The sequence below is a fragment of the Limanda limanda genome, chromosome 10, assembly GCF_963576545.1.
Source record: "Limanda limanda chromosome 10, fLimLim1.1, whole genome shotgun sequence".
In the NCBI taxonomy this organism is placed as follows: Eukaryota; Metazoa; Chordata; class Actinopteri; order Pleuronectiformes; family Pleuronectidae; genus Limanda; species Limanda limanda.
In genome coordinates, this window is record NC_083645.1 from 9,685,032 (window position 1) to 9,713,029 (window position 27,998).

General features: G+C 43.0%; 1 protein-coding gene across 1 annotated transcript; it reads right to left on the minus strand.

Annotated features, from left to right (window-relative positions):
* Nucleotides 1-88: 88 nt before the first annotated feature.
* On the minus strand, nt 89-27,998 carry cyfip2 (cytoplasmic FMR1 interacting protein 2). Its single transcript, XM_061079566.1, has 31 exons — nt 27,936-27,998; nt 20,083-20,232; nt 19,906-19,995; nt 19,108-19,185; nt 16,915-17,016; nt 16,593-16,774; nt 16,417-16,513; nt 14,868-14,996; nt 14,654-14,758; nt 14,484-14,572; nt 14,137-14,374; nt 13,351-13,503; nt 11,981-12,120; nt 11,755-11,902; nt 10,351-10,504; nt 10,081-10,237; nt 9,891-9,987; nt 9,718-9,794; nt 9,191-9,299; nt 8,887-9,006; nt 8,564-8,763; nt 8,399-8,486; nt 7,868-8,011; nt 7,663-7,753; nt 6,082-6,212; nt 5,452-5,454; nt 3,415-3,487; nt 3,232-3,326; nt 2,875-3,113; nt 2,110-2,257; nt 89-2,008 (listed from the first exon to the last, which is right to left on the minus strand). Exons 2-31 carry the CDS (start codon nt 20,197-20,199, stop codon nt 1,841-1,843), a joined length of 3,762 nt encoding a protein of 1,253 aa, XP_060935549.1. The 5' UTR covers nt 20,200-20,232; nt 27,936-27,998; the 3' UTR covers nt 89-1,840.

Sequence of the window (27,998 nt, forward strand, 5' to 3'; positions counted from 1 at the left end):
GAACCCACTGAAAACCAATACCGTAAATACAACTTCATTTTTTTCCAGTTAAACATTTTTTTTTTATTTATTGGAAATACAACACCATTTCAATTCCTTTGCAGGACCATTGTTGTACATGTTATACTTATTTCTCTGTAATTTTTTTTGTACTTGAAAACATGGTCACTTGTACAACAATATCATAAACAAAGCCTCATGTCACAAATGGAGCCATTGATGACAATAAATTACACTTGCCATGCTAAGGTTTCTGATGATACATTGGTACCTTTGTTATTACTAGATTAACCTTAAATGAAAAATAACTTGTAATTGAATAAATATGATAAAAAGACACCGGAGATACAAAAGAAACATCCTTCATTCAAAACGGAGCAGGAAAAGATCACAGGGTTGTTCTGGGGGAAGGTAATTATTCATAATTCGGGGTTTCCTTCATATGAAAAAGAAAATAGGGATTTTTGCATATTTTAATAACATTGCTAAATCTAAAGCAAAAATCCATCAATAGTAAATACTGACTATATGTAGGAAACTGCCCTTTAATTATAACTGACATTTTAGTTATGATTTTTTTTTTGTTCCTTTATGTGAAGTTTACGTTTCATAAACCAACGTCATCCATTCACACTCAAAACAGGTTAATCTAGAACAGCACTGTCTTTATACAAACTAGAGGTATTTTCTAGTCTTGTTTCTTTAGTTTTTTTTTTCTTCAACTCTATGAAAAAGCAAACACATTTAACCCAGATGACCTTCTCCCAAATTGTAAATAATATCCCTGTATTCATGTACAGAATATAAAAATCTTTCCAACAGACAAAAAGAGAGAAAAACAAAATAAAATAAACACAGGATGAGGTTTCCAGTCAGTAGTAGAGAGGCAAGTATACCGAGGATTTGTAAAGTAAAAAATATTTATAATTAAAAACAAGGACAATCACGACACTTCAACACTTCACTTTGCTCAACACTGACATTTACAGTGGAACGGGTACTAACTTAAAATGTGACGGAGAGAAGCGAAAAAATACAAAAACAGTCTTAACGGTGAGATGAGTAAAAAGCAAATAAAAAATGCCGTGGACCATCATTCCTATGAAACCAAGCAGGTGTAGAAGAAGTACTCAAACGCATCATGATAGACACTATGTATCATGAACCTGGCAGATCAAGTTATTATACAAATGAGTGGGGGTCATATAGAGGGGCACATATAATGATAGCACAGGTGTACTAGATCCTGTGCAAGCAATGTTAGTACAGTAAGAGCACCATGTTGCACTTAAAATAACTTTATATAACTTAGAAAATTAGTTATCTGTTGTATTATTTAGTATTACTTACTTATTAAACAATGTTAGATTTCATTTTGTCTCAGCTCTTGCGAGCGAAATCGGAAAGGGGTTTTTGACCCAGAATGTTATTTCGAACGTGTAGAGCCAAGGAGGACTTCAGATTGTAAGGAAAGACAAACTCTGGTTGTCATTTGTGACAGTGGTCCAATCCACAGGTGTGCAGCAGAGGGACTAAGAGAAGGCATGCATGAGTCTGAGTGAGAGCCACACAGATCGTAAAATAAAACCAAACAAGGTGTGAATATACACGTCCACCTCTGGTCTGGGACCACTCCTGAGGGTCTAAAGAATCCAAAGACAGACATCGTGTAGACACAGGAACATTTTGAGAGGATTTGTCTTTGGATTGTCTCAGCCCATGGGGAGACATCCCAGTAACCTATACCTCGGCAAAACCAGCAAGAGGCAGAAACAAGTATCACAGCTATGGGAAGTGTGTGTGTGTGTTTGTGTGTGCACTATGTGAGGAAGGGTCTTTTTCAACAGGTGGTAGCCAGGGATTGGTGTATAGGAGGCTGGAAGCAGCGGACATGCTCCACAGTGGAACTGTCTGTCTCCACCGCCTTCATGTACTTGTTGAGGATGGCGAAAATCTCATTGTTGAGGATCTGGTACTTCCTGATGCGGTCCGCCATCTTCTTCAGGGGCTGTCAAGGGGAAAAGCAACAACGGGTGTATTTAAAACCATACAGCTGCAAGACAAAAGTAAATACTGTGCGAGTCAATGCAGACACTGTGATACACCCACCACGTTTTTGATGATCTCGTCCTTGCCGTCCTGTCTTTGGACTTTGAGGAGGTGGTAGCAGAAATCAAAGAGGTCAAAGCGACGCTGCTGTCCCAACAGCACAATGATGGCACAGCCGGCCCAGTTCAGCCCATCACCAAAGCACTGCCTGCAAGGCAAAGCACATAAAACACAGCACTTATCTTTCCATTACTGTGAGGCACAAATTTAAGACATATCTGCAAAATTAAATATTAAATTACATATTCCCATTAAGACCTTTATGCAAATACATTCCAGCAGATGTGCAGACATGACATAATAACCTCTGCCCAGGAGCATATGTTTTCATTGCTGTTTACTAGTGTGTCTGTCTTTCAGACAAGATTACTCAAAATCAACATGATATATGAAGACCCCATTATATATTCTAGAGAAGATCTTTCTTTTTACTTTCTGTAACATGGCAACGGTTAGCTTTGATGGAAGTTAGCATTCTTCTCTGTAGTTGTGACAAGGGTCTTTTTCTGATCCAGGTATACCCTGTAAGGTTTTTTAGAGTTGCTATGGTGCAAGAGAAAGAAAAACAAATGCATAAAGTGTGGTGTCATGTGAAAAAAGCTGTTTACCTAAATTTATATCACATAATCCCAACATACATGATGATATAATATTGGGAAGCTAAACTCAATTCATAATCTATCGTCATACGTTGTTCTACATGATCATGTTTCTCCACGTGTGTTGGATGATTGACTGCACATAGACAAGCTGAGCGTTACTCACTCTGCTGTGAACTCGTGCGTGCCCACAGGGATGCAGTAGACGAACTGCATGGCGCTCCACAGGCGGTGGAACTCCATACACTCGTCCACGTGCATCACGCCGTTGGTGGGTGGAGGCCCACGCCACACGGCATCCTGCAGGAAGCTGCGGATGCGCGTCAGGATGACCTCGAACATGGAAAGGCCACAGCACAGGCGTTCTTTGGTCAGCAGGTCTCCCTCACGGGCAATGGCAATTTGCTGGTGGAAAAAATTAACAGACACAACAACATAAAACAACAATAATAAGAAATGACCTAATTTAATGGATTTTTCCTCTTTGTCAGACCTCCTGGAGTCAGTGTGGTGTCAAACTCACTTGTGGGGTTCCCAACCTCTCAATTAGAGGCACAAGGTGGAGAGGGGCGTACTTGGCTTCCAGCCGCTTCATCCTCACTTCCAGACGTTCTCCCTCTGTGTACCACACAAGCACAAGTAACAGCATGTATTTATTGTACACAAATGAACAGGATGTGAGTCATCTGATTGAGCTTTCCTATACCTTTGATGTAAACTCGAGGCAGAATATTCTGGAAGGGGGCAGCATGGAGCAGATCACACACTTCCTCCTGGGACTGAGATTCAAGCACAACACAAAAAAACAGAGAATTTTCATCAAGATCCTCACCCCCCTATGGACACCCTTACTGAGCATGCAGGAAGCCATGAGGTGAGGATGATTGAACTTCAGTCTAGAGTTAGTGGTTAGTGGTCGCTGTATCACATGCAACACTACTCTTAAATGACCAAAGCGTTGAGAAAAGTGCCATGAGTGAAGGAGTATGTTGTTAGATTAGTCGTCACTATCTACAGCTTACAAAGAGAAGGAGATAAATGAGTGACTGTGTTAATCATGCCAGGATGCAAACATTAGCTGGATTATAATTTGTCACACATCAAAATCCCATTAAATTGGATTTTGATGAAGTATCAGTAGTGAGGTTTTCATTAAGCGCCTAATCATTAACTGACAATCAGGAAGGTGACCAATTAATACTATTGACTGAGAGTAGGATTGGTTATTTGTTTCAGAAACACTTTTTATCTCATTTAGTTGAAATTCTATTCAAGTCCCAATTAACCATCAGTAAATAAAGCTGTCTGAAAAAAAAAAACAGCAGGTTTCTGTGGCCCTCACAGTATTGTACTAATAAAAGAGAACTTGTCTGTGGCTGACCGACTGGCCTGCATGCTCCCTGCCCGTGCTCTCCCCATGTGAATGACGGAGACTTCAGGCGAAGAGGCATACACCGCCCAAGCAGAGACTCGCAAAAGTCGGCTAGAAGTTCTCAGGCAGTGCAGGCTCATACGGGCGTAGCTTAAACAAGCGGACCGATGGAGTGGGTGGGGTGTATCGGATGGATTTTTCAAAGTGTAGCCAGCTCTTGGGAGCATTTTCCAGGCTTACCAACCCCAAGCTTAATCCATTAAAAAAAGAAACTCTGAACCATCTGAGCAGGTTTTCTTCACAGAGGGTCTCATAGTTAACGGACTATGCACCAGTCTGACCACAGAGTGCAGTTTACTCTCATGCTCATCAGAGTGACTGCATGTCTGTGAAAAGGCAGACATAAAGCGGAACATTATGGCGATGTCTGCCTGACTAGGATGCTACAAACTTTGAACTATGGATGTTTTTAAGGTCCACTGAAGCGAATGGGTTTCTCTGACTGTGACGGACGGTTGTGTGTGTATGTATGAGAGAGAGAGAGAGAGAGAGAGAGAGAGAGAGAGAGAGAGAGAGAGAGAGAGAGCGAGAGCGAGAGAGAGCAGGTGTGTGATGATGAGTAAAATCCTCATGTTCTTTTTTTAATTAACCCCTTGAATTGATATTTTTTCATAGATCATCTACACTAGTCCATCATATAACATTTTAATCTCGCTGATTAATGGTAGATAATGTAACGCACGTCGGTTATTGGTTAGTAAATTGTCAGAATATTTTTTGGCATTCATGAAGTTGCTTGTCAGTGATGGTTGTCATGGCGATTGTTAGATAAGACAACATGCGTGAGGAAAGAGAGCCATGCAATGATTAAAGTAACACACACGCACGCTCACACGCACACATTCATAGGTCAGTGCAGTCAGACAAAACTGGTAGACAGAGTGAGGTAGTGTTGTGTTGACAGGCATTTACAAGCTCCCCGAATCAGAGGAGAGAAATGGAGGCAGGAGTTAGGCACAAGACTGAACCAACAACCAACCAGAAATGTTTTATCACATCTACCATGGAAGACAAGGACAGAAGGATTGATTACTGCAGCCGCCAAATTTTTAATTTCACTCCTATCGGTTTTCATGTATTTACTTGAGTTGCCTTATTTTGACATACATTTTAAATTCACTGCAATTCTTATCCTTTTGCTTCCATGGCTGATTGGAGGTGAAACTGTGTGTGCCTAACTAACACGGTGAAAAAAAGAGAGGAAAAAAATTAAAATAACCACAGCAGCCCAACCAACAGGAAATAAAAGAGAAGAAGATAAATTCGGTCTCGGCGTCATTGTGATACTAACGACAAGACCTAAGTCCTTACCACCTGAGGTAGTTGCCAGCGTGAAATGAAAAATAGAGTTGTATTTCAGAAAAAACATCAAAAGATCCAACACACTTGGGGGCACTCGGACCAGGCGCCTGACAGTTTCGGTTTTGATTGAGGATGTGAATCGATGCTATAAATTAACCAGAAACCTTCAGGCGCCCTGGTTACGGCTCTCCCACATAACAACATGGCAATCAATACAGCTACACAAGAGCGCCCGTCTCAGAGATCATGCTCAGGGACAACAGAGGGAAGAGAAAGTGGAAAGGTCAAGAAGAAAGTAAGGGGAGACAATTCCTGTGAGGAAAAGAACAGAAATAAACACAGCAAAGAGAGAAGGGGAGAGAAGGACAACAAGGAGAAGGAAAATAGGAAGAAGAGGGGGAAAGAGGTGAAGGAAAAGGAGAGGGAGAATGAGAAGGAAAGGGAAAAGAAAAGACATATGGGAAGGACAAGGAAAGGGAGAACGGGAAGGAGAAAGGGAAAAAATAAGGAGGAAGAGGAGAAGAAAAAGGAAAATGGGAAGGAGGAGGAGAAGGGAGAGGAGGAGAAGAAGCAAACAGGAGTATAACAGTGACATAACTGTAAAATGTGACATTTAGCTTGCAGAGTAAAGGATCTTACCAGAGCTTGTTCGATGAGCAGACAGAAGAGGATGGCGTTCCCGACTTCCCTCAAGCTCTGGAAGACGTCTGTCTTCAGCTCGGCATACTCAATGATGTCCTTCAGCTGATGGTGAAAGAACTCCAGGATTCCTGGGGTGACAGAAAATGAAACAATACAGCAATGAAACCCTGAAAAAAAATTATTCAAACCCAACACACAGTGCCTGAGAGTCCCTCTTTATAAAATTGATTATCTATTCATCAATCAGGTGTCAGTGGGCCAGCTCTGACCCACGTTTGGTCACAGCTGGGCGTTAACTGCTGACGGCAAGATCAGAGGATGTAAGCCAGGCACAGAACATCAGTAATCTACAGATTACTAAACCCTACACACAGGGCTATACCATCTGACAGGCCTCTAATCTGCACACACTGTTCCAGCCAAAATGCACAGTTGAAGGTCAGGGGATCAACAAAGATGACACAGAAGTACGTGGAGGAGTGAGGCATCTGTTGTGTGGGTCTAATATTAAATATGAAAGCATTTTGTTTCCTTTACCACAAATTGGCCAATACATTCCTCATAGCATTACAGTATTTGTTTGGCCTTACATTTAACTGTAATATATAATAAATTGATCTCAGATTTCATTTCCGTTGCTGCAGAGAAGTCTTTTCCCTCAGTGTGTCCCCTGCTGGCTCATTTACACTCCTCCTCAGTGTTTTTACAATACTGGCTGATTGATGGAGTATGTTGTGTGTTGGACGAGTTTTCTGATGCTGCAAAATACAATTGAATATTTTTCCAATAGTGTGCAACAGCTGAGCCTTGACTGAACTGACATGAGCAAAGAAGAAGGAATCCGCTGGTTTCATAATCCTGCTAACCCAAATATGGCCCATTTATGCTCAATGTAAACAAACCTATGTGTAGACGAGCCAACAGTTCAAGCGAGGACCTGAAGAAGATATTTCAACAATGTCGGAACATTATGAGGAGAAACTTTGCCAAATCTATATAATGTTTCTACTGCTTTTGTCTCAAGAGGGACACTATCACAGCCTCAAAAACTGTCTCTGCACTGCCCCCAGCGGATGTCTTTGTGGCAGTTTCCAGTATTTTTCATCTTTGGGTACGTTACAATATGTCAATCTTAGCATTTAGATACACGTTAGATACATGATATCACAACATGTGATGAGAAACTGCACAGAAAAAAAGTTGCGTTTCCGAGAGCATTGGTTAAACACAAAAAAGTGGTAGAATGACTGACTGACAGACCGATAACACCATCCCGAAAGGCATGTTACTGATTAGCCCAAAATCAGTCAAAAAGTTGTTAAAAATAAGACATGAACTGCGCTACCAGGTGAGCTACACATTCAGAGGCTCAAGTCATCCTGCAGTCTGGTTCGACCCTTTGCTGTACGTCTCCCTCCATTGTCTCTCCCCCTATTTCACGCTTACTATGCCGTCAATAAAATCTCTTTAAAAGATAAAAATAAGCCAGAAATTCGTGGATGTAGACTGGCGTTGTCAATACTGCAGATGTAACTCCACGTGCACTATTTCCTGTAACAGTATTGACGATGAGCTCACCTGGGGAGCCGTACTCATGGCGTGGAAGGCGGCAGATCTTGGGCATGACCTCTATCAGTGTTTTGACGTACTGCAGGATAGTGCCCTGTAACTGTGATGTGAAAAGGAAGAAAGGAGGGCAGGGCAAGATAAAGGGAACAAAAATGAGAGTCCTGCACACTGGGAGGGATGGAAACATGTTTTCTAGGAATATGGAGACAAATACCAGGCTCTTGACAATCTTAAGGAGCTCCTCCATCACTACAGCGATGCCCTGGTAACCAAGGAGACGGCAGATGGTCTTGAAGTGAGGCGGGCCGACAAAGTTTCTGTAGGAGCTGTATATGTGGGAGTAGGCAATGTTGAGAGGCTGAGGAGAGAGGAAGAAACAGAGAGATGGTGTCAATCTGAAGGAGAAGGGAGGCAAGTCTACGACAAAGGGCAAAGGTCACTCCGCTGCTCGTTGACCTTTACTGGCTGCACCCATCTAATCAATAACACTTCTATTTCACATCCATACTTATATTTCTTTTCCTATGCCATGATTTTAAATCACTTTGGCTCAAGTCCCGTTGTTTTTTTTATGAGCTGTATGAAAAGAAAAATGTTTCACGGAACAGATTTATTACTTAGTACTTTATACACGGTCTCCTACTCTCGTTAGCGCTGTCCCTCAGTTGGGAGTCTCTTTGGATTATAGTGTCAGCTGAATGAGTAAATGTAATGTATGAAATATAAATCATCAGTGACACCATACCTTGGACCCATACAGGTAGTAAGGCTGCACATTCGCTGGCTTGTCTCTCTGTGGCTCCTGGGTGAAGGGGATGGCTGTACGTACAAAGCTGAAAAGAGATTGGAAAAATGAGAGAGAAAACAGGCGCAGTCTCTTCCCAAATAGAGCGCATCAAGCTTAACTAACCGGTTCGTGGATCCATTGTAGCAGTAGTTGGGGAGGAAATCGAAGTTCAGCTCCCAGAAGACGTGCAGCGTGATTCGTCCGTAGGGAGCCGAGACATTGTGGTTAGCCTCGCGGAACATGGCGTCAAAACTGTCCAGGGTCATGTGCTTGCACAGGAGCCGGTGGGTTAGTCTGTTGATCTCCAGCAGCCACTCCAGCTCCTGCACCGGAGACACACAGAGGAATTGTGAAGAGGTTTGATTTGAACACAGAGTTGGTTTTGTCAGGCTTCAAAAGAATGAAGCTCAGATTTAACGGTGTGTATCATCGGGGTTTGATCTTACCACTATGGAGGTGAGGTCCTCACTCTCAAAGCGGCTGATTGCATGGTCCAGAGACTTGTACATCGCTGCAGAGATCCTCTGGGTGATCAGGCGGTTCAGGTCGATGGAGCGACCGAGCAGCTGAAGATTCCAAGAGAACATAGAGAATCGTATAAATATTCTACAAATAAATATTCATAAACATGCTGTAAATAAAGGCCAAAACAATGGCTGTCCGTCTGTATCCTTACATTTAAGAAGTAGGTGAGACAAAATAAAAGCCTAAATGAGCAACAGATTAATAACTTTGTCATTGTTCCATTACCTGGACGTGTCTCTGTTTGAGCAGCGTCTCGTAGCGGTTTGATGGAGGGTAAGGGATGATCACTCCATAGTTTTTACACTCTGCTCTGAAGCGCTTGTCAAGAAGGACACTGTGGAACACAAATCATATGTTTTGCACAAATTCAGCAGATCGAGAGAAACAGTTTTTGCCAAAACTAATGCTGCGCATGTGAGAAAGCAAATGTCAGTTGCTCCAGACATTTTCTGCAACTTTTCCTGCCAGCCCCCTGGCAAAATGTGGAAAATTTGTGAGTGAGCCAAGAGAATACAGCAAGAGGAAAAAGAGGAGGCATACTTATACAAAGAATCATATCAGGATGTCAAATTGGTAAAACAAGATTTTAGACCTTTTGGCAAAAAGGGTCAAAACTGGTGTCAAAGAAAAACATGTGATTTCCGAATTTGTACATCATGTCACCTGCATGTTCTACCGAGGCCCCAGCCCTTGTCTGCATGTGACTGAATGTGCGTTATGTCTGAAAATGTCATAATAAAGACACTTCCTACCTCCCAGCCATTGCTTTGTAGTAGGCAAATATCTGATCCGCCAACTTGTAGACAAACTGGTCAAAGCAGAGGTTCACCTGAAAACAAGAAACACATTGTGAGGGTATTCTTTTTCAAGAGCTCCAGAGAGACAAAGATCGATGCATTTTAGTTGTAAAAACAAGGGGGGTAACCTCAGCTTCAATTTCATCGTAAAGGAACTGCTTCTTGAACTTGGTGAGAGCGTAGTATCCGCTGTCATTATACAAGTCTAGAGGATACAGCACATACCTGGGGGAGGAAGAGTAGCGGTTACATTACGGTTTGTTTACTAATAGTACAAACACATTCAGTTTCACAGGGATTGTGAAGTGTTTGTCTTACTCCATCATGGAAGGCTCCTTGGTCTCCAGGATGTGGTCGGTCAGGATCCAGGGCATGGACATCTCGATGGGGAACTGGATTCTGCGGCCCATGGTCAGCTCCAGGAAGAACTCTCTGAACCACAGCTGGGACAGATCACAGCACTGCTGCAGGGCCTCTGGACAGCGGAGACGGAGAAGAAAAGAGAGAAAGGGATAAAGTGAAATGTCTAAGTCTCTACAAGGATTTGACCTTCATATGACAACACGCTGGACTGATCAACATTCTCACCGCTGAAGTTGAGCAGGTGTGTGAAGAAGAAGGAATGTTTGTGGAAGTCCTCTATGGCCACCACTATGGGTCCATCCAGACTGCTGCGGAGAGTCTTCTTCGAGCCACTCTTATCTGCGATCAGTGACTCCAGCATGGTGCGCACCATGTACAGCTGCAGAGGGGGGACAAAGGTGAAAAGATGGAAACGAGAAAACTCCCACTCAGAGCAGGGATTAGGGGGCAGATGTTCACAAACCACAGGAATCAAACAACATTAATCATTTTCCGTGGCTGTCATTTTCAGAAGTCAAAGAAGCCTAAAATATGGGGAGTTCAGAGACAAACGATGTCTGTCACAAAAAATGTGTTACAGTTTGATTTATTCTCATGTTTCTTAATCCTCCAAAGTTATCCTGGTATCTATAAAATCCAACTGACACATTTGTGCTCAATGTTAGATACGTTCACACAAAACAGATGGAGCCTTCTGCCTGTGCTCTGCTTTCATTTCATCTGTACATGTGCACGTCTTCAGAAAGCTTACGGATACAGACGAAACAAAACGAAATGGAGCAGTACCACAGGAAATAATGGTGGGGAAGTGTAGACCATAAGACACCAGGAAGACACTTCAACAATGCGAGAAATTTTGTAGGAAATACTTAACAAGTTGGTGAGACACTACAGGGATCTATATAATGTTGCTTCATTACTGCAAAAGGACAAACGGCTGCTTTTGTTTTTCTCACACATTCTGACATCCTCCTCCAGCATCGACATGATGATTTAGTCAGAAACTTGACTCTGTGCTGCCCTCAAGTGGAGGTGTTGCTTAACAACCATGCCAACATCAAGGACGAACGGAAGTATGTGTGCAGTGAGACACATTGTTTGAAACAGACAGATCTGTTTTCATACATAAGGGCAGCGTAAATTAGACGGTTCAACCACACACTATAACTCACTCTCATTTAGCACTGTGTGTCAATACCTATTCTATGATAAAGTAATATCAATCTCATTAATGTGAGGTGAAACAGAAGGAAAAATGTGATTGGGTCAGATTTGTGTCTCATTTAAGAAAAAGGGTTCAGAAAATCCCTACACAGATGAGAATCTTGTCTTTGAAGCACTTTGTTTACCAGAGGCTGACTGGAGCTGTGCAAATCCTAATGCAAAGTTACCAAACATATTTTACTCACACAAATTATAAAGTGGTTGTAACAAAAAATGTTGTTGCATGAGACCAGAAAAATAAACGTTCTGTTTTTTGTAAAATTACATTTCTTTTTGATCGCGCCTCAATCTGTATTTTTAAATGAAGGAATTCTATTTTGCCTTGTGTTACTCATGATTATTGTTTTGTTACTGAATGGGCCCCGTTTCTCAAAACCTTGTGCTGACCTCAGTCGGTGAACCCACCTGTGTGCTGGAGGGTCCCACAGCTCTGCGGGGCACTTTGATGTCAAATCCCCCTTTGGGATCCTTCTCTCCCCTCAGACAGGGGTCGTTCGGAGGCTCCCTCGCCCCATCCCAGTCACAGACGGTCTTTCGAATGGCCTGGAGAACACTGCAAACAAAGCAGGATTATAAAAGTGAAAAGAGCCATGGGATTAACTTTAATTATTTAGATCATCTTGATGATTACCTTATGAGGACGTTCTTCTTCTTGCGAACGGCCTGGCGTAGAGGCTCTCTCAGGGTCATCTGAGCAAAGTCTTGCAGCGCTGCGTAGATGGTATTCCTGATGGCCTGGTTAAACACCGACTCCATTCTGCCCATCAGAACCTGCACAGTTCATAACACAGAACCGTCATTGTCTTCGAAATAAGCTAAGATATACTTGCAGAGAAATAAAATGTATATCATTCTCAGATACGTTATTGTATCCATTCAAATAAACCTCCAGACATAGCTGAAGACAATAAGAAAATCTGCTCCGAGTAACTAGTCTGACTCTTTAACAGATCTGTCTGTTCCTACTTCCCTTAAAAGTCCACTCTCATGTGCAATTGAGGTTTCAGGTTTCACAACACAAATGAGCAAGATGGATACTGGACTAGGATTGGCTGCAAGAATATTTCTTGTATAAACACACATAATAAACTAAGATTAAAAGGTAAATAAAATCTCCCTGTTCTTCTCCTAGAATTACCTCTGCATATGCATCATGCATATGCTCAGTGATATCAAAACATTAAACTGAAGTAATATTTAAAAGAAAACATTTTAGCACCGTGGGGCTGAAAATAAAAGGCTAAAGCCTGCAGACAGTTGAGCTTAGCATAAAGGCTGGTGAGGCAGGGAAACAATTAGCCTGGTTTTGCATTAAAGTACTAATTTAATTTAATCGAACACCTTTAAAAAGACTCTACAGAGTCAGGCTAACGCATTCCCCCTCTTCCTGGTCTCTGCTTAGCTTGTCAGCTGCTGGCTGCAGCTTTGGCCTTAGCGAACCCATCAGAGTTGCATCAATCTTCTCATCAAACTCTCAGCAAGTTAACAGATTTCTCAAAAATGGTCATAATCCAATAAGGTTTAAAAATATATAACATCAAAGCATTTTGGTGACCATAGACTGTATATGAAGATGGAGGACAAAAATGAAGCGAAAACATATCGGTGGCTATATCACAGTATAGGTCGTAAACCCCACCTCCACTATGTTAGTGAATGGGAAATTGCTCTATCATACTACAAAAGTGTGAAAGCATCATGATTGACAGGTGAGACTGACTCCTGATTGGTTAACTGCATGTATCGGCAGGACCTCGATACCCCACGATCACTACGTGCAGACTCCGCCTCCGAAAGGTGTAGCCAGCTCAAGATGGCAGCAACCGTATCCAGGATATCTTGGCTTCATTTTCGCACAGTGGGAGAGAAGCATCATCTAACTTTATTTATAGTCTATCGCACAAAGTTCTATAACCAGCTGTCGAGAACACCACATACAGATCTCCTCATATTTTTCGTCACACCCACTTCAACACCTGTCTGGGTCACCATGTGTTTTACCTGCAGCCCTTTGATCATGGCGATGACTTCCACCAGGGCGAACTTCTCCTCACTGGTGTAATTGTAACGCGTTGCCCGTTCGTACTCCTCCGCCGTGCCCGGACAGTCCTTGTTGCAGAATTTATCCGTGGGATGGACCAGTTTCCACGAGTACTGAAAGAAACAAAAGAGAGGGCTATAAATAGACCAACTCTGCGGCGATCAATGGAGAAACAACACACCTTTTATACCTACAGCAACACTATAAGCATTTCCTCCTTCCATGCACCAACCAAATCAATCCCTCGCTTCACTCACAACTAGGGTTGTCACGATACCAAAATTATGACTTCGATACGATACATGCCAAAATATCACGATACTCGATACTTTCGATACGATACCACAAATACGATACAATACCACAAATACGATACGATACCACAAATACGATATGATGCTGGTATACTTATCTATGATGGTAATAAAAAAAACATCTGTAGGGTTCCCTTTTTTACCAGCTTGTTCCTGCCCAGCTTTTTGAACACTTAACAAATGGCATTCATATTAGCATTAGCCTACAGCAAGATATTAATGAAAACTACATGGTGACATCATAGCATTGATTATACACGGATATGTATTCAATGCATGCAGGCAGCGTGACAGGGAGCGGAACATCGACTGCCCTCTGACTGCGTGCTATTATAATGTACCGGTACTAAAAATATGCTAAACCGTATTGTTTTTAACGTAATAGTACTGCGGTACCTTTCTAGTACCGGTACACCGTGCAACACTACTCACAACTTCCATGACGTGCGTGCTCCACTTGGACAGCAGCTGCAGGCCCCTCAGCGCCAGGTCGAACAGCTCCCTGTACTCCTCGTCCGACTTCTGGCTGTCCAGGCCCGAGCCCGTCACCACTTCGCTGTTGCTGTAGCGCGCCAGCTCCGAGATGAAGCGGATGTGGTCCTCCCTGATCTGCACCATCTGCTCGCACAGGTTGTACTGCGGCGAGATGCTGCTCTGGGTGCACGTCCACCTGGGCACAGAGTGGAGGAAATAGGGGGTTAAGGGTGTGGGGGGGCAGGAGCAGATGGCACAGTGATCAAGGATTACAGATTTGACTTATACGAGTAGATGTGTCTTACTTGGACTTGTTTTCTTCATAGTGGGCACTGGTCTCAATGTAACGTGACAGCTCTATCTGCATGTCCCCGAACAGCGGAACCACTTGAAGCTGAAATACAAAAGTAACGATTGTCCCACCAACCGATCACAGCCACAGATATATTCCCGGATAAAAAGAGATTAGCCTTACTTTGAAGAACTTGTCAATCTTGCTCAGGTTTATCCTCTTCTTGGCGTCTAGTTTGTAGATGTTACTCACGTTTCCATCCATCAGGTACAGACCAAAGCCCATCACCTGACACACAGAGATATTTGTTTTTACAATGATATCGAGCCAACAAGAGATCCCACAAGTTGACAGTTATCCGTTGGCAGCATGTTGAATGTGAATTAAATGTCTGCACCTTGAGCAGCATGTGCTTCTCGCTTGGAGTCAGATACATTCTGTTCTCGTAGTAGTCCACACAGATGTTGACAATGTCGGCCAAAAGTTCCTCGTAGCCAGGAATCACCTCCAGCTGTTGGTGCAGGCACTGCACAGAGACGGAGACGGAAGAGGTCACGAACGATTTAACAACCATTCATTTGTTAGTTTATGCCAGAAAGGGTCTGTTGGCTCCTGTTTATACAGTAGGTATGAATATTGACATCACTGTGTGAAGACCTCACAAATCAAGCCAATTGTAAATGGACGTCAATGGAGCTGTTTATCATTAGAAACCAGGGGGTTCTTCAAGGGTTTTGAGCATCATATATGAAGAGAGAGACATTTGTTTCAAATTATGACATTTTCACTGTCCACATACTTCCAATGTTTCCTTTACATCGGTATGGCTGTAATACATCAACTAGAGGGCAGTGTCGGAGAGTTCCTGAAAACAACAAACATGGCCCTAGTGGTGGATGTTGTGATAAAAGCTGACGCGCTGGTCCAACTTCCCAACTCGAAGAGTCTGTCCCCAAACAAATTTCTTGCTCTTGTGTTATGATCCTCTCGCTTTGATTATTGGCTACACTGAAACCCCCCCCCCCTTTATTTCTGGTGGTACTGCTCTGTTCTGCCTGTTCCAAAATCTTTCAGAAGAAGCCATGAATAGGGATGAGATTGAGGCAGAGTACAGACAGAGATGGAGCCTTAAACCGTCAGGTCAATGACTAACCACGGCTGTGACTATTTCAAATCTGACTCCCGAGATTTAATGTGTGGGTTGAATCCTCCTGATCTGACTCAGCATATTCTGTAGGATAAATATTGGTTAGGGTTAGGCAGGTCAATTGCTTTATTACCTCCACTGAGGAGGTTATGTTTGTGGGTTGGTTTGTTTGTCTGCAAGATTCAGCAGAAACTACAGAACAGATATGGACAAAACATGGTGGAAGTGCGTGACACGTGTGAAGAGGTTGAGGTTGAAGAGAGAATCCATCAAATTGTGGGTATCCAGATGTGGAGCCAGAAATTATTTATCACTTGTTCAAACATTGGGTGATTTTTTTTAGACATATTCACAAATTTCCCAGGAAGAAATTCATGATCAGAAATGAAAGAAAATTATTCATATTTAGAGGAACGATATCTATGAGTGTGTGAAATTTGGTGCAGCATTACTGAATTTAAGGGGACTGCTCGGCCTTGTGCTCTCCTGAGTGCCAGTCTAGTTTCTCTTTTATTCATACTTCATAATATTTTCATAAAACTAACCTGTCACATGGCAGCTGGGATATAGTTCATCCCCTCAGATCGTCTAGCATATCATTTTCTGAGCCATTCATTTAGACGCTTAGGAGCTCATCTTCTATAATGTATTATAGACGAGCGGAATATTTATGTGCATTTGCAGCAACCTTTTGATCAAAAGATTTTTGATCCTGTGCCACTCTGACAAAGACTTAAAAGAGAAACAGCCTTTAATCAACCCACAACGTAAATATGACCGACAGGGTCTGACAACCAACCTGAGTGATCCTATTGTGGTTCGCTAAAAACATGGAGAGATTCTGGGACTCCTGGATGGACTGAGGGTCAGCCATCTTCCTCAGGAACTGAGCCGCCCTGCAGACAAAGGGAGAGAAAGGTTTATCTGGCTGCTCAGAGGAAGAAACTGGATTTTCTTTGGAGTTTGACACACTACCTTTTGTAGGCAGAGTGATCATTCTTGACGCTACACTTCATGTTCTTCAGTTCATCCAGCACCGCAAACATGTTGATGAACTTGCCCAGAGTGAGCAGGTAAGCCTCGGACACAAAGTCCTTCCTTCTCTCAGCGTGGCACAGACGCTTCACTTCACCACAGAAACGCTCGATGGCTTTCCGCTGCAAACAAAGAGAAACCAGGATACATGAAATGGATCAGTGACCATTTGACCAACAAACAATACAGTTTAAAACTATGTCTATTGATCTGTTAATTATGAAATATAAAATTAGCAAATTATCGGGCGGATGAGTCTTACCTGGAAGTACATGAACTTCATGAGCTTGGTCACCTCAGGTTCCAACACTTCCACGGTTTTCTCATAGATTTCCACTCTGTTGGGCTGCTCGTTGCATTTCACCTAGCAGACACAAGAGGGACCCATCACACAACGTGATATTGCAGAAACAGTACAAGTAGTAAAATTGAGTTTCTCTGTAATGATCATGATTCAAAAAAGATATTGTGTCACAATAAAAAATATCTGAGGTTTGATGTATCCAAAAACTCTCCCTTTCCAGTTAGTGAAAAATATATTATCTGAAATACTTAGGGCAGGTGCAGCTTTGTCCACCTAGACTAGATTCAAATAGCTCATTTGAATTTTCAAATGAGCTGATAAATGAGTTCAAGTTTGTACTTGTAGACTTGTATCTTTGTGAGGACCATTTAAAGCATAAACTTTATGGATTAAGGGATATTTTGGCCCTTCCTTTCTTTTTCATTCTGTTTAGGTAACGGGTTAGGATTAAGTCTCAGTAAGGTTTACATTAGGGTTAAAATGCAGGACTCTGAATGCTCCGACTGCTACTGCGGGCACTGGCACGCAGGGATGTTAATGTAAAAAAAGAAATCAGTAAAATAAAAAAAAATTAAAATGCAAAAAAATATCGAATTAGAATTGATTGGTTTTAATCCCACTTCAGAAGGAATAAATAAATACGTCAATTAAATAATGTTATAAGAAGGCGGGGCAGCGGGAGCTTTAGTTCTAATCAAAATTATCCCAACCTACAAGGCCTCTCCCCTGGCTCTTACATTAAAGGATGAGGCATGTTCATATGGCAATTTATAATAAATAATAATAAATAACAGCAATTATAAATAATAGCAAAATTCATAATCGTAGTATTTTGAAGTTAAGACTTTATCCAACTGAAGCATGAAGAACATCTGACACCCATATACATATATGCACAGAATGGGTGAGTAGAGTGCTCATGAATAAAATGCTTAGAAATATAAAACACACACACAACAATTTTCAAAGGCTCCATATTTAACCTTTCTTGGATATAATTTGATGTATTGGCACCCCTAAGATGATAAATCAGTGGTTTAAAGTAAATGTGTATTTCCATGTCCTCTCTTCTGCCTCTCTCTGGAGCTGCAGAGAGAACAGGCCTGCCTCTTTAGCCCCTCCTCTGATTGGCTTAGTGCACTTTGAGTGACACATGCGACCAGGCCTATCACCGGTCTCATTCTGGTGAAATGCTGAAAGTTGAGCTATGTTTGTATACCGCTATAGAAGATTCGTCACATATTTACAGTCGGTTACAACAGGATGTTTCTGAACAGCGACACGGCACGTCGGAAGATACAAAGCGTAACCGCTGGTCTGGAACAGTAACGTTCTCTTCCTTGCATCCCTCCACGCTGCAGTGTTTCTTCAGTGTGGTTTGTTGTGGTTAGCCTGTGGTAGCTAACAAGCTGCTAGCTCAGCAACACGTCTGCTTGGTCTGGCGTTCTGTGAGGAGGGATGGTGCTGGGGAGCGGGGGTGGTGGTGGGTTCGGAGACTGCACTGGTACCGACTGGGTGGGTGGGGCTGAGAGACGAGTGCAAACCCATATGACTCTTACGGGGGAGGAAGTATGAAGCGAGACGTTTCCATAACATATTTCTTAGAATGGACGGAATGACTGATTTTATACTTTGACGGTCAGAGTAAAAGGCCAGAAAATGTATTTTATACAATATGGGCCCTTTAAATATGATCAGTACAAAAAGGTTGATGGCAGGGCGTGATGGTTGATCTGCTGCGTCTCGATCACATCTGATGTTCACACGGAACATAGACGACAGTGTGACTCAAAGCATCTTCCTGTCCTGCACATATTTCATATTTAAAACCAATGAATGAATTTAGTCACCAGAAATGATAGGCCATAGATTAGAGTGCTTTTACTTTGACGGAGGTACAGGAAATGTTGCAAATATTTATGTTTGTGACATATTCAACAGATAGACATTGAAACTGTCTATTGTGCTGTGATGTAGCAAACGGAAGAAAATAGACAAGGCCCAGACTCTCTAAAAGAGCTGCACGGTTCGGGTGGGCCTCACATGGGCAGTGTGGACGTTTTTACCTGTTAACAAGTAGTCAAAAAGATATGCGGCCCTGTGTGTGTGTGTGTGTGTGTGTGTGTGTGTGTGTGTGTGTGTGTGTGTTACCTGGGGAATAGCTCTGGAGCAGCTTCTCCAGGTGTAAAGCATCACAGCGTACTCATGTCCTTCCTCCAGCATCTCATTCTGCACAAATAAAAAGACTGGAATCATTCTCAAAGCACAGTTGTGGCAAATTAATCTTTGTTAGTGTGGCTCTTGTTTTTTTTTATATTGGAATGTTATTACTGAAAACCGCACTTAGCAGCACTGAATATACCAAACATTTCAGAGGAGCCACATATCCCAGGGTGAATGGGGCTTGATAAATATTTGAGCAGGGGACGATTTCCTCCATTCAGAAGTAGCTAAGACAGATTCCTTCGTGATTCGCTTTAAACAAGGAGAGTCCTCAAATAGACCAGCTTCCACCTCAATGGGACTTCCCCATTGAAAAGGGTTAAATAAAGCTCCACTTCCCCTCTTTACCAGTCGAATCACACTCTCCATTCATTCACCATCAGGGGAAAGAGCTTTAGTGATCCATCGGCCGCCTGATACACCACCATCCTGTGTGTGAGGGGAATGTTTATCTATGTGAGTGTGTATGTGTGTGTCTGTGTCGTGCTAAATGGCTAGCCAAGTCTGAACACAAAAGAACCAAATGATAATCAATTCACAAAAATACAAGGCTCTCTTTAGGGCGTGAGACTGCTCTCCTCCGTCTCCTTTGTGTTCACTGAAAGAGTAACAGCAGCGACTGAAGACAGACAACGACAAAATTGTTTTAACCGATTACATGGATAAACCACTATGATGACAGGCCGTGACCTGTGGTTCTGGGAAAACTGGAACAACAAATCTCACCATGCTGGAGTGGACCGTGGCTTGCTCTATATAACGAGCGATGCCAGTGACGAACGCGTTCCTGTCTTCGAAGTTGGTGTCGAAGTTAGCCTGCAGAAGAGGGGGAGAAGAGAGTGAAGGTGAGAACTAAAAATGTCTGAACCAATGGGGATGGTGGCTGCGTTTGTGAGAACGTACCTGGTACATGATGGAGGAGGGAGGGGGTTCGATGCATGGCTGCTGGTCCGGGAGGGGCAGCTCCTCCAGCAGGTCCACATTGGACAGAGCATCCTCCAGGGTCACGTGGGTCGTCATGGTAACAAGCCGTCACTCACACAACAACGCAGTCTGACAGAGAGAGAGAGGAAGTGGTGTGAGATAGGGAGGCTCTAGTGCAGAAAACCAGATGCATGATGGGATGAGTATAAATTGAGATGACAACAATATCTGAACATCACAGGTATCGGAACAAATTAGGGTAAAAAAGTTGTTTCAAGTGGCCATTATACAACTGCAAACTCAATGGGCATAATCAGGATATCATCAATCAATTCAAGTAAACACATTTCAACATTATGGGTATTGTTGATGAAAGGATGCTTGAGTTGATCTGACAGGGCTGTGGGGGCCAACTGATAGAAATAAATTAAATATATCCTACAGTCAGAGAATGCTTCTCAGTCACAGAGACATGTAACAGATATTGTCTAGACAACCTCACTTCCTCTTGTGAAACCCTTAATGGGCTGAGCGGTGCAGCATTTGTCTGTGTTCACCCTGCACCTGTATCCCTGCTGAGGCCCCCAGCTGTTTCCTTGTTAACTTTCGTATTCGACTGGAGGAACAGATGAGGCGTCTAACTCTTGAAATGCAGAGACATGGAAATCTCACAAATGTGAGAAAGACGAGAAAGAAGTCTGGCAATGAATGACATTTTTTTTTTTTAATTATAAAAAAAGAGCTATCTGACATAGACATAGTGGAACCGATGGAAAAAATAAGAAATTTAATTTGTAGCTTTTATATAAATTCAAATGCTATACATGAGCACACAGGTGTATATAGGGCTCATGCGCATGGCCATCATTAAGGCCACTCTCTGCCTGATTTGTGTCTGGAATAAATGACCAGCTCCTCTTGTAACTGTACAGTCCCAGTCGTGCCCTCCCCTCCTCATATAAAGGCACCCCCTGAGCACAGCAGTGTGTATGCGCCCGCCACTATATCATGTGCCTCTCAGAAACGAGCGTTTTTCACGTCTGACCTGGCAGACAGCAGCGATAATAAGCTTAATATTCACAGCCAGAGAGAGCATGACTCGAGCTGAGGGGTGCCAGGGGCCAAACAGCGACTTGAGAAGAGGCAGAGAAAAACCAAACATGGCCGTTTCTCTTTCCCCTTGTTAGAGGCAGGGAAAAGATTTAGAACTAACAGAAGGTCGAATGTTGCATCAAGCTGTTAAACTTAGTATTTCATATGGATAAAGGTTGGGTTATGGCACCTTATATAGAGATGTTCAGATACAGACACCAGCATCAGAAATACCAAGTTGAGCATCTGCAAGTATGCAAATGTACCGATCAGTATGTATACACACACACACACACACACACACACACACACACACACACACACACACACACACACACACACACACACACACACACACACACACACACACACACACACACACACACACACACACACACACACACACACACACACACACACACACACACACACAAGTATATAATTCCTCTGTTTTAAAATAATTATCACAACTAGCAGACAAACAATTACGAACACTCAAACAAGCCCGGCGGCCCAGTAGGTGCTATAAAGTCAACAGCATTGATCCGTCAAATACCATCGAAGAAGGCTGAGGTCCAGCTAATATTGGGGGAGAAAAAGGAAAGGAGTCTGTAAATGCCGAAAATGTGGGGCAGTACCATCTAAAGGCCGGCGCATGCTTCTGCGTCGTCAGGGGCCCGCAGGCACGCAGCTGTAACGCAGGACTCGTTCTCATTCATGGTTCTCCAACCGTTGCGCGTGTTGCCATGCAATTCCCCGCCAGAACACTAGGCGCAGTAATGTTTTTTGTCGAAGTCGGCTCTTCTTCGTGTGTTGCACGAAGAAGAGCGATTTATTTACATTGCCACGGCGGCTCCGCAGAGCCTTTTTCTGGCGGAAAAATCCGCCGGTTAGTGACGGGTTATACTAGTGGACATAGGTTTGGATCTCTTCTGCCAAGTGCTCTTCTATCTGGTCCATATTCGTTCTTCTAAATCTGCCGTGGTTTCCGGGCATGAACCGGAAATGCGACTCCGGAAATGATGTAGTCAGCAGACCAATCTCAGCCCTCGCGGCCGGGTGACGCTTGCGGGGCTTTGCCGTCTAGTTAGAAAAATTGGCCGACGCACGTAAGGACGTAGGAAGGGCCGTGAGGGGCCCGGAAGGGCTCTTGCGTCTCCGTTCCCGTGAAAACGCAGAAGCATGCGCCGGCCTTAAGTTCAGTGGTAAACCTATAGTCAGACCTAGCAGCCCTAACCAAACATAGGGAAACCCTATTTGTTGTTGTTACTGGCGCATTGATTCTCAGTAGGTTAGGGTTAAGCAGAGGTCGTTAAAATGTCAGAACATTTCACACTGGGAGGTTCAGGTGCAAAGTCTTACAAAGAACTAATGTTTTGCGAGGTGCTGCTAATTTATCCAATTAAAATACAATTAATAGGCCAAACAAAAACCACAGCAATAACCACTTCCAAAGTGGGTTGTTAGCATACGGCTGTTAAAATGGGTTGTATGGGTTGTTACTGGTACGGATCTGTACTCCACATCGGCCGATACGCAAAGTCCAAGCATCGGAATCAGTGTTAGGAAGGGAAAAGTGGTTTCAGAAAACCTCTTCCTCATACAGCTCATCATTTGTCCACACACTGACGGTAATGACACTCTGCAAATCTAAATGTCCAAACAACAACGATTGGCATTTTGGCATTCAGCTTTTCTATCATAGAAATCATCATAGACATCATAGAAAGGGTCAAAATCCAAAAGAGACCACAGTGACTTTCTGTGGCCAGCAGAGAGACACACATACTGACAGATGTCAATGTCATGTGACACATGTTGCTGCTCACGCTCACTAATGGGGATCTAAATGATGTGAAAAGGGAGGTGGGTGCAGTTTCCTGTGAAGTGAACACGCTGTATGTGATGGCTGCCGCTGGGTGAGGTGAGCCACAAGTTGTCGAATGACTCAGTCATCAGACTTCTGTGACACCAAACTCTTTCACGTAAAAGATGGTAACAGAGTAAATGAATGTAGATGGATTCATATGTTAAATCTATGTTGTCCTCTCTATTCCGATTTATCATTTTATCACTGTATTTGGATTTATCACTTTATTTTAGTACTGTCGCCACTGACTCTCTTCTTTTGGGGTTCCTTATACACATTTCTTTACAATTATTTATATGGTATTTCAATATTTGAATAGCTTATATCGAATTCATCATCCTTTACTTTATAGTCTCAATTTGTGTGTGTTACATAATTATACATCTATAGGTTTGCTCCACGTAAACTCTGTTATTACGAGTTTGCAGAAATGCTCGATACCACTGGAAATAGTAATACAAAACAATTTTGCTATCATTCTCAAGGCAAGACCTTAAAAATGACAGTAACACCTTAACAGTTCTCACGATGAGCAAGCACTTTGGCGACTGTGGTGAGAAAAACCTTCCTCGTTTACTGGAAGAGACCTCTAGCGGAACTAGACTCAATGTGGACGGCCATCTGCCTCTACCGGTCGGGGTGAGCAGAGAGAAATGACGAGGAGAGGGGAGATGGGTGGAAAAGAGGGGAGAGGAAGAAAGATAGAGATAGGGGGGAGGGGAAGAGAGAGGAGAGAGAGTCCAGGAACAGTTCTTACAGACTATCTGTTATAATAAAACTATAAGAGTGATAGTTATGGATGAAAATATGTTATTAATGACAGCATGATATAAGTGGCATAATTTTCCATCCTAGCGTTTAGTGCCCCTGACCTACTGAGAGTTTTAGTCCTTTTTAGAAACCTATAACTTTTGCTTAATAGCATTCGATTTTTGTTTTATGAAATATTTATATACTTATACTCCTCAGTGATGCTGGTGCATGCCAACAAGAGCTTAGGTTGAAATGTCAGCGCCACCTTCCAGTGTGAGCTCCTGTGTGTTAGAGTACAGAATATTAAAATGGAGGATTTTGTCATCTTGAAGAATGTGTTTCCTGTATTCTCTGAACTACTCTGAACTGCTGCCACCTGAATCCACACTTCTGCAGATTCTTTCTGGGCTCAGTTGGTTATTTTTAACTGTTGAGTTTGTAGAATACAAAACATACAGCTCGCTACAAGCGGCTTTGTCAGGCACACAAACATGCACAGTACTGCTAAACTCCCATCTGTGCTTGGGAAACACGGGCGCAGACTGAAGCCTGGTTTGGCTGAACAAACTTTCCCACCCTATACCCGACTCTGTTCAACAGTTGGTGTGTGTGTGTGTGTGCCATTCTTTACAAAGCAAAGGGCCCCTTCATTCCCTTCTGGACACTTGGTAAAGTAGCTGCAGGCCTGTGTTATGGCAAAACGACAGAGACAACAACTCCTCTCAGAAATCCAATACAGTGGTTGAACTATTAGACGAATTCAACACAGAACATCAATGCTTTGCACAGCGAAACCCCCTCGGGCCAATCTGACATTAAAACTAAAGCTTCAACACATCACACACTGGGGTAGGATCTCCTCATGACAACAATAAACCGTGAGAATCCAAGGTTGTTGAGGAAGTTCTCCAAATAATACAGCTAGAATGAGACCGAGGGGGGGAACAGCATCACAAACACAGATGATGCATGATTTGTGGGAGAGAATCTTGACCGGTATGTGCTGCTGGGGCTTTGTGTAAAACATCCTGCCGGAGATACACACAGTGAGAGAAAGTGTGTCAACTGCAGGGTCACAGCCCTCAATGGGATCCCCCCCCACCGCCCCGAAGGCAAGCTTTGTAATATATATTCATACACACAATGAGACGAGATCCGCTCAGCATGGAAGAAACAGGAATCTCGAGCATTAAAACGCACACATGGTAATTAGCACACACACACACACACACTAATAGACACTAGTGTGTTCCAGCAGCATCGGTGCAGTGTGCGGTGTGTCGTCATGTGCAGGATGCCGGCAGGCTGAGGTATGTGACAGGCTGATTGTCATTTCAAACACCCGGCAGTGCAAAACTGTTGTCGTCTCGTGATTGGTCGCCCATGATGTCAAGCTCACCTTTTCGACCCCACAACAATGACATAAGCGTGGATCACATGACTACGCTTTGACAAGTAGAGGAGGGTAAACAAACACCTCACATCACCAAAACTATTATTTTAAAATTATTTTGAATGTACTTTATATATTTAAATGCAACACATAACAGAAATGTTCATCTATCAGTTTTGTTTTCCTCTACTTCCCTTTTCTTCACCTGGTTGGTTATTTATACTTCTACTGGCCTTTGTCTTTCGATTTACTCATCTGTAAACTAAAGCAGCAGCTATGATGTTATCTGATCAAGTTGTCCTAAAATAATAACTGTAATGATGTATGATAGATTTCACAATAGCCGCATTATGTGGATATGACAGGGGGTCGAAACTACAGCTTCATTGTTGTTTAGCTTCCACTTGCGACTATAAATATCATTTAACAGATTTGGCTTTTGAATTGTCATAACATTTGCTTTGCACTCAGAGCCAAAGATGTGGTCTTCACATGTCTTGCTATGTGCAACCAAACCTCCACATTCTGAAGATACTCAATTTACAATGGTGTAGAACAGAGAACTGTTACTTACATTGAAGAAGTTGTAATGACTGAATGTTTGGCATTTTTGCTTCATTTATAATTCAAATCAATAATTTGATGATGAAAATACTTGATGCTTCATTCCCTGCTAATGAGCAGAGTTACTTACTGTATATATAAATCCAAGATGACTCAATACCAATACATTCTGTTTTCCTCTAGAATCTCTTCTATACCACATCCACTCTCTTTAAGGTTTCTTTCTTGTTATATTTCTTCCACTAAAAAATATTTTTGGTATTTTATTTCTTACTTATTCAAACTGAACGTCTGATGGTTTCATATGTTGACTGTACATTCCTCAGGGGCAAATGTGTAATTTAGATTTGGGCTAGGCAATAAAAACACAACTAATTATTCATCAAGAGCAAATTGACCAAGCTTCAGTATTTATTGATATATTGCTTTTGCACTGTGTGACACATAATTGATGCAAATCAGAGTTGTAACATGTTTAAATGTGTGTAATTCTCTGCTCATGGATAAGAGATTCAAAGCACAACATTCACTCAGGAGCAAAAAAATTAGTTTAAATAAATAATAATATATAATAATAATATAATGATAAAAATCATTGTTATCAACCAATGAGAACAGTTTTATCTTCCAGCCCTAATTTTGATCAACCCTGACTCTGCTTGATAGAAGTATCACATGAATAATATTTTTATTATACATTATAAAATATTTTCTGTGCCTGGATCAGTAGCAGCAGCAGCAGCAGCATCTACCGCCTCATCATTACGTCACTGCTGGCTGCTGAGGGGTTGGCGTACACGTTTACACCTCCAGTGAGTCTGCAGCAGTGGCAGCTTCAAGTCTGTGCTGCCGAGTGACAGGATGCAGACAGACAGCCGAGATATAATGGGTCGTTAGCGATAAAAAAAAAACATGAGAAACAATAGTGATCAGACTCTGGTGTGAAGCGGAAGTAGGTGAACCTGTCATCTGTGCATCAGCAGCAGGCCTGTCTGTGTGTACTGGTATCTTCATGAGGACCATTAATAGCATATAAACTGGGGACATTTTGATAGGTGTTCACTTTTTCAATGGTCTGTTTGAGGATTCAGATGTGCTGTTAGTAAGGGTTTGAGTTGAATTTTCACGCCTATCCTTAGGGTAAGTGGATGTGGCTCCTAGGACCTTTTCCAGCATTTACCACAATCCTAGTCAGGACCAGTAGACCTCCTGTCCCCTGGTGGTAAACCTTGTGGTAAAACAGCATGTCGGAGGGGCCTGGTTAAGGCTAGTGATGACATTCGAATTGTGGTTAGACATGAATCGGTCATGGTTTAGGTTAGGGATAAGGTTTTGACTAAGCTGTCCTCAATGAATGGAAGGTAATGCACAGTGGTAATAAGGATAGCTGCACAAACCAATGTGTTCGTGTGTGTGTGTGTGTGTGTGTGTGTGTGTGTGTGTGTGTGTGTGTGTGTGTGTGTGTGTGTGTGTGTGTGCGTGTGTGTGTGTGTAGTCATTTTTGTTGCATATTTTAGAGCCTTTCCAGCATAAATCATCAAGGGGACCCAAGCCCAGTCCTCTTGAGCGTAAGCGTGTGTGTATATGTATAATAGAAGAGCTGCACAAACCTGTGTGTACGTTTGTGTGTTTGTACGTTTGCGTGTGTGTGTGTCTGTGTGTGTGTGTACGTGTGTTGCATCGGAGTAAAACAAAATGCTGAATGGGAGTGAAACCAGCATCGGCAGCGGCATCACACTCGTCCCCTCGCACACCACCGTCCCCTCCCTGACTGAAAACCAGCGTCCATCTGCCGGGGATCCATCCATCCATCCCTACCCCGGTGCACTGGCTCCACGGTGGAGACCCTCCTCTCTCCTCACCCCACCCATCTAAGCTACGCTGCCGCTAGAAGCTAACGGGGATCCGGGAGGCGCTCCATCCGCCGCCCGGTGCCGGATCACGACCGGACCCGGTGTGTGCCTGTCCGCTCGGTGCGATCCGACGCGAGGGGGGGAGAACCAGAGAGGAACGGGAGGAGATGGAAAGGAGGACAAACGGGCAGCTCCCTCTCTCTCCCTCTCTCTCCCTCTCTCTCTCTCTCTGGTCTCCAGCCATCATCACCACCCAGCGCACATCTCTCTCGCTGCAGCTCCATCCGCCGCTACATGCAGCACGTACCTGTAAATCTCATGTCCGTCCGCAGAGACGCGAGGGCGGCCGGGCGGGGTCGCTTGTTTCCGG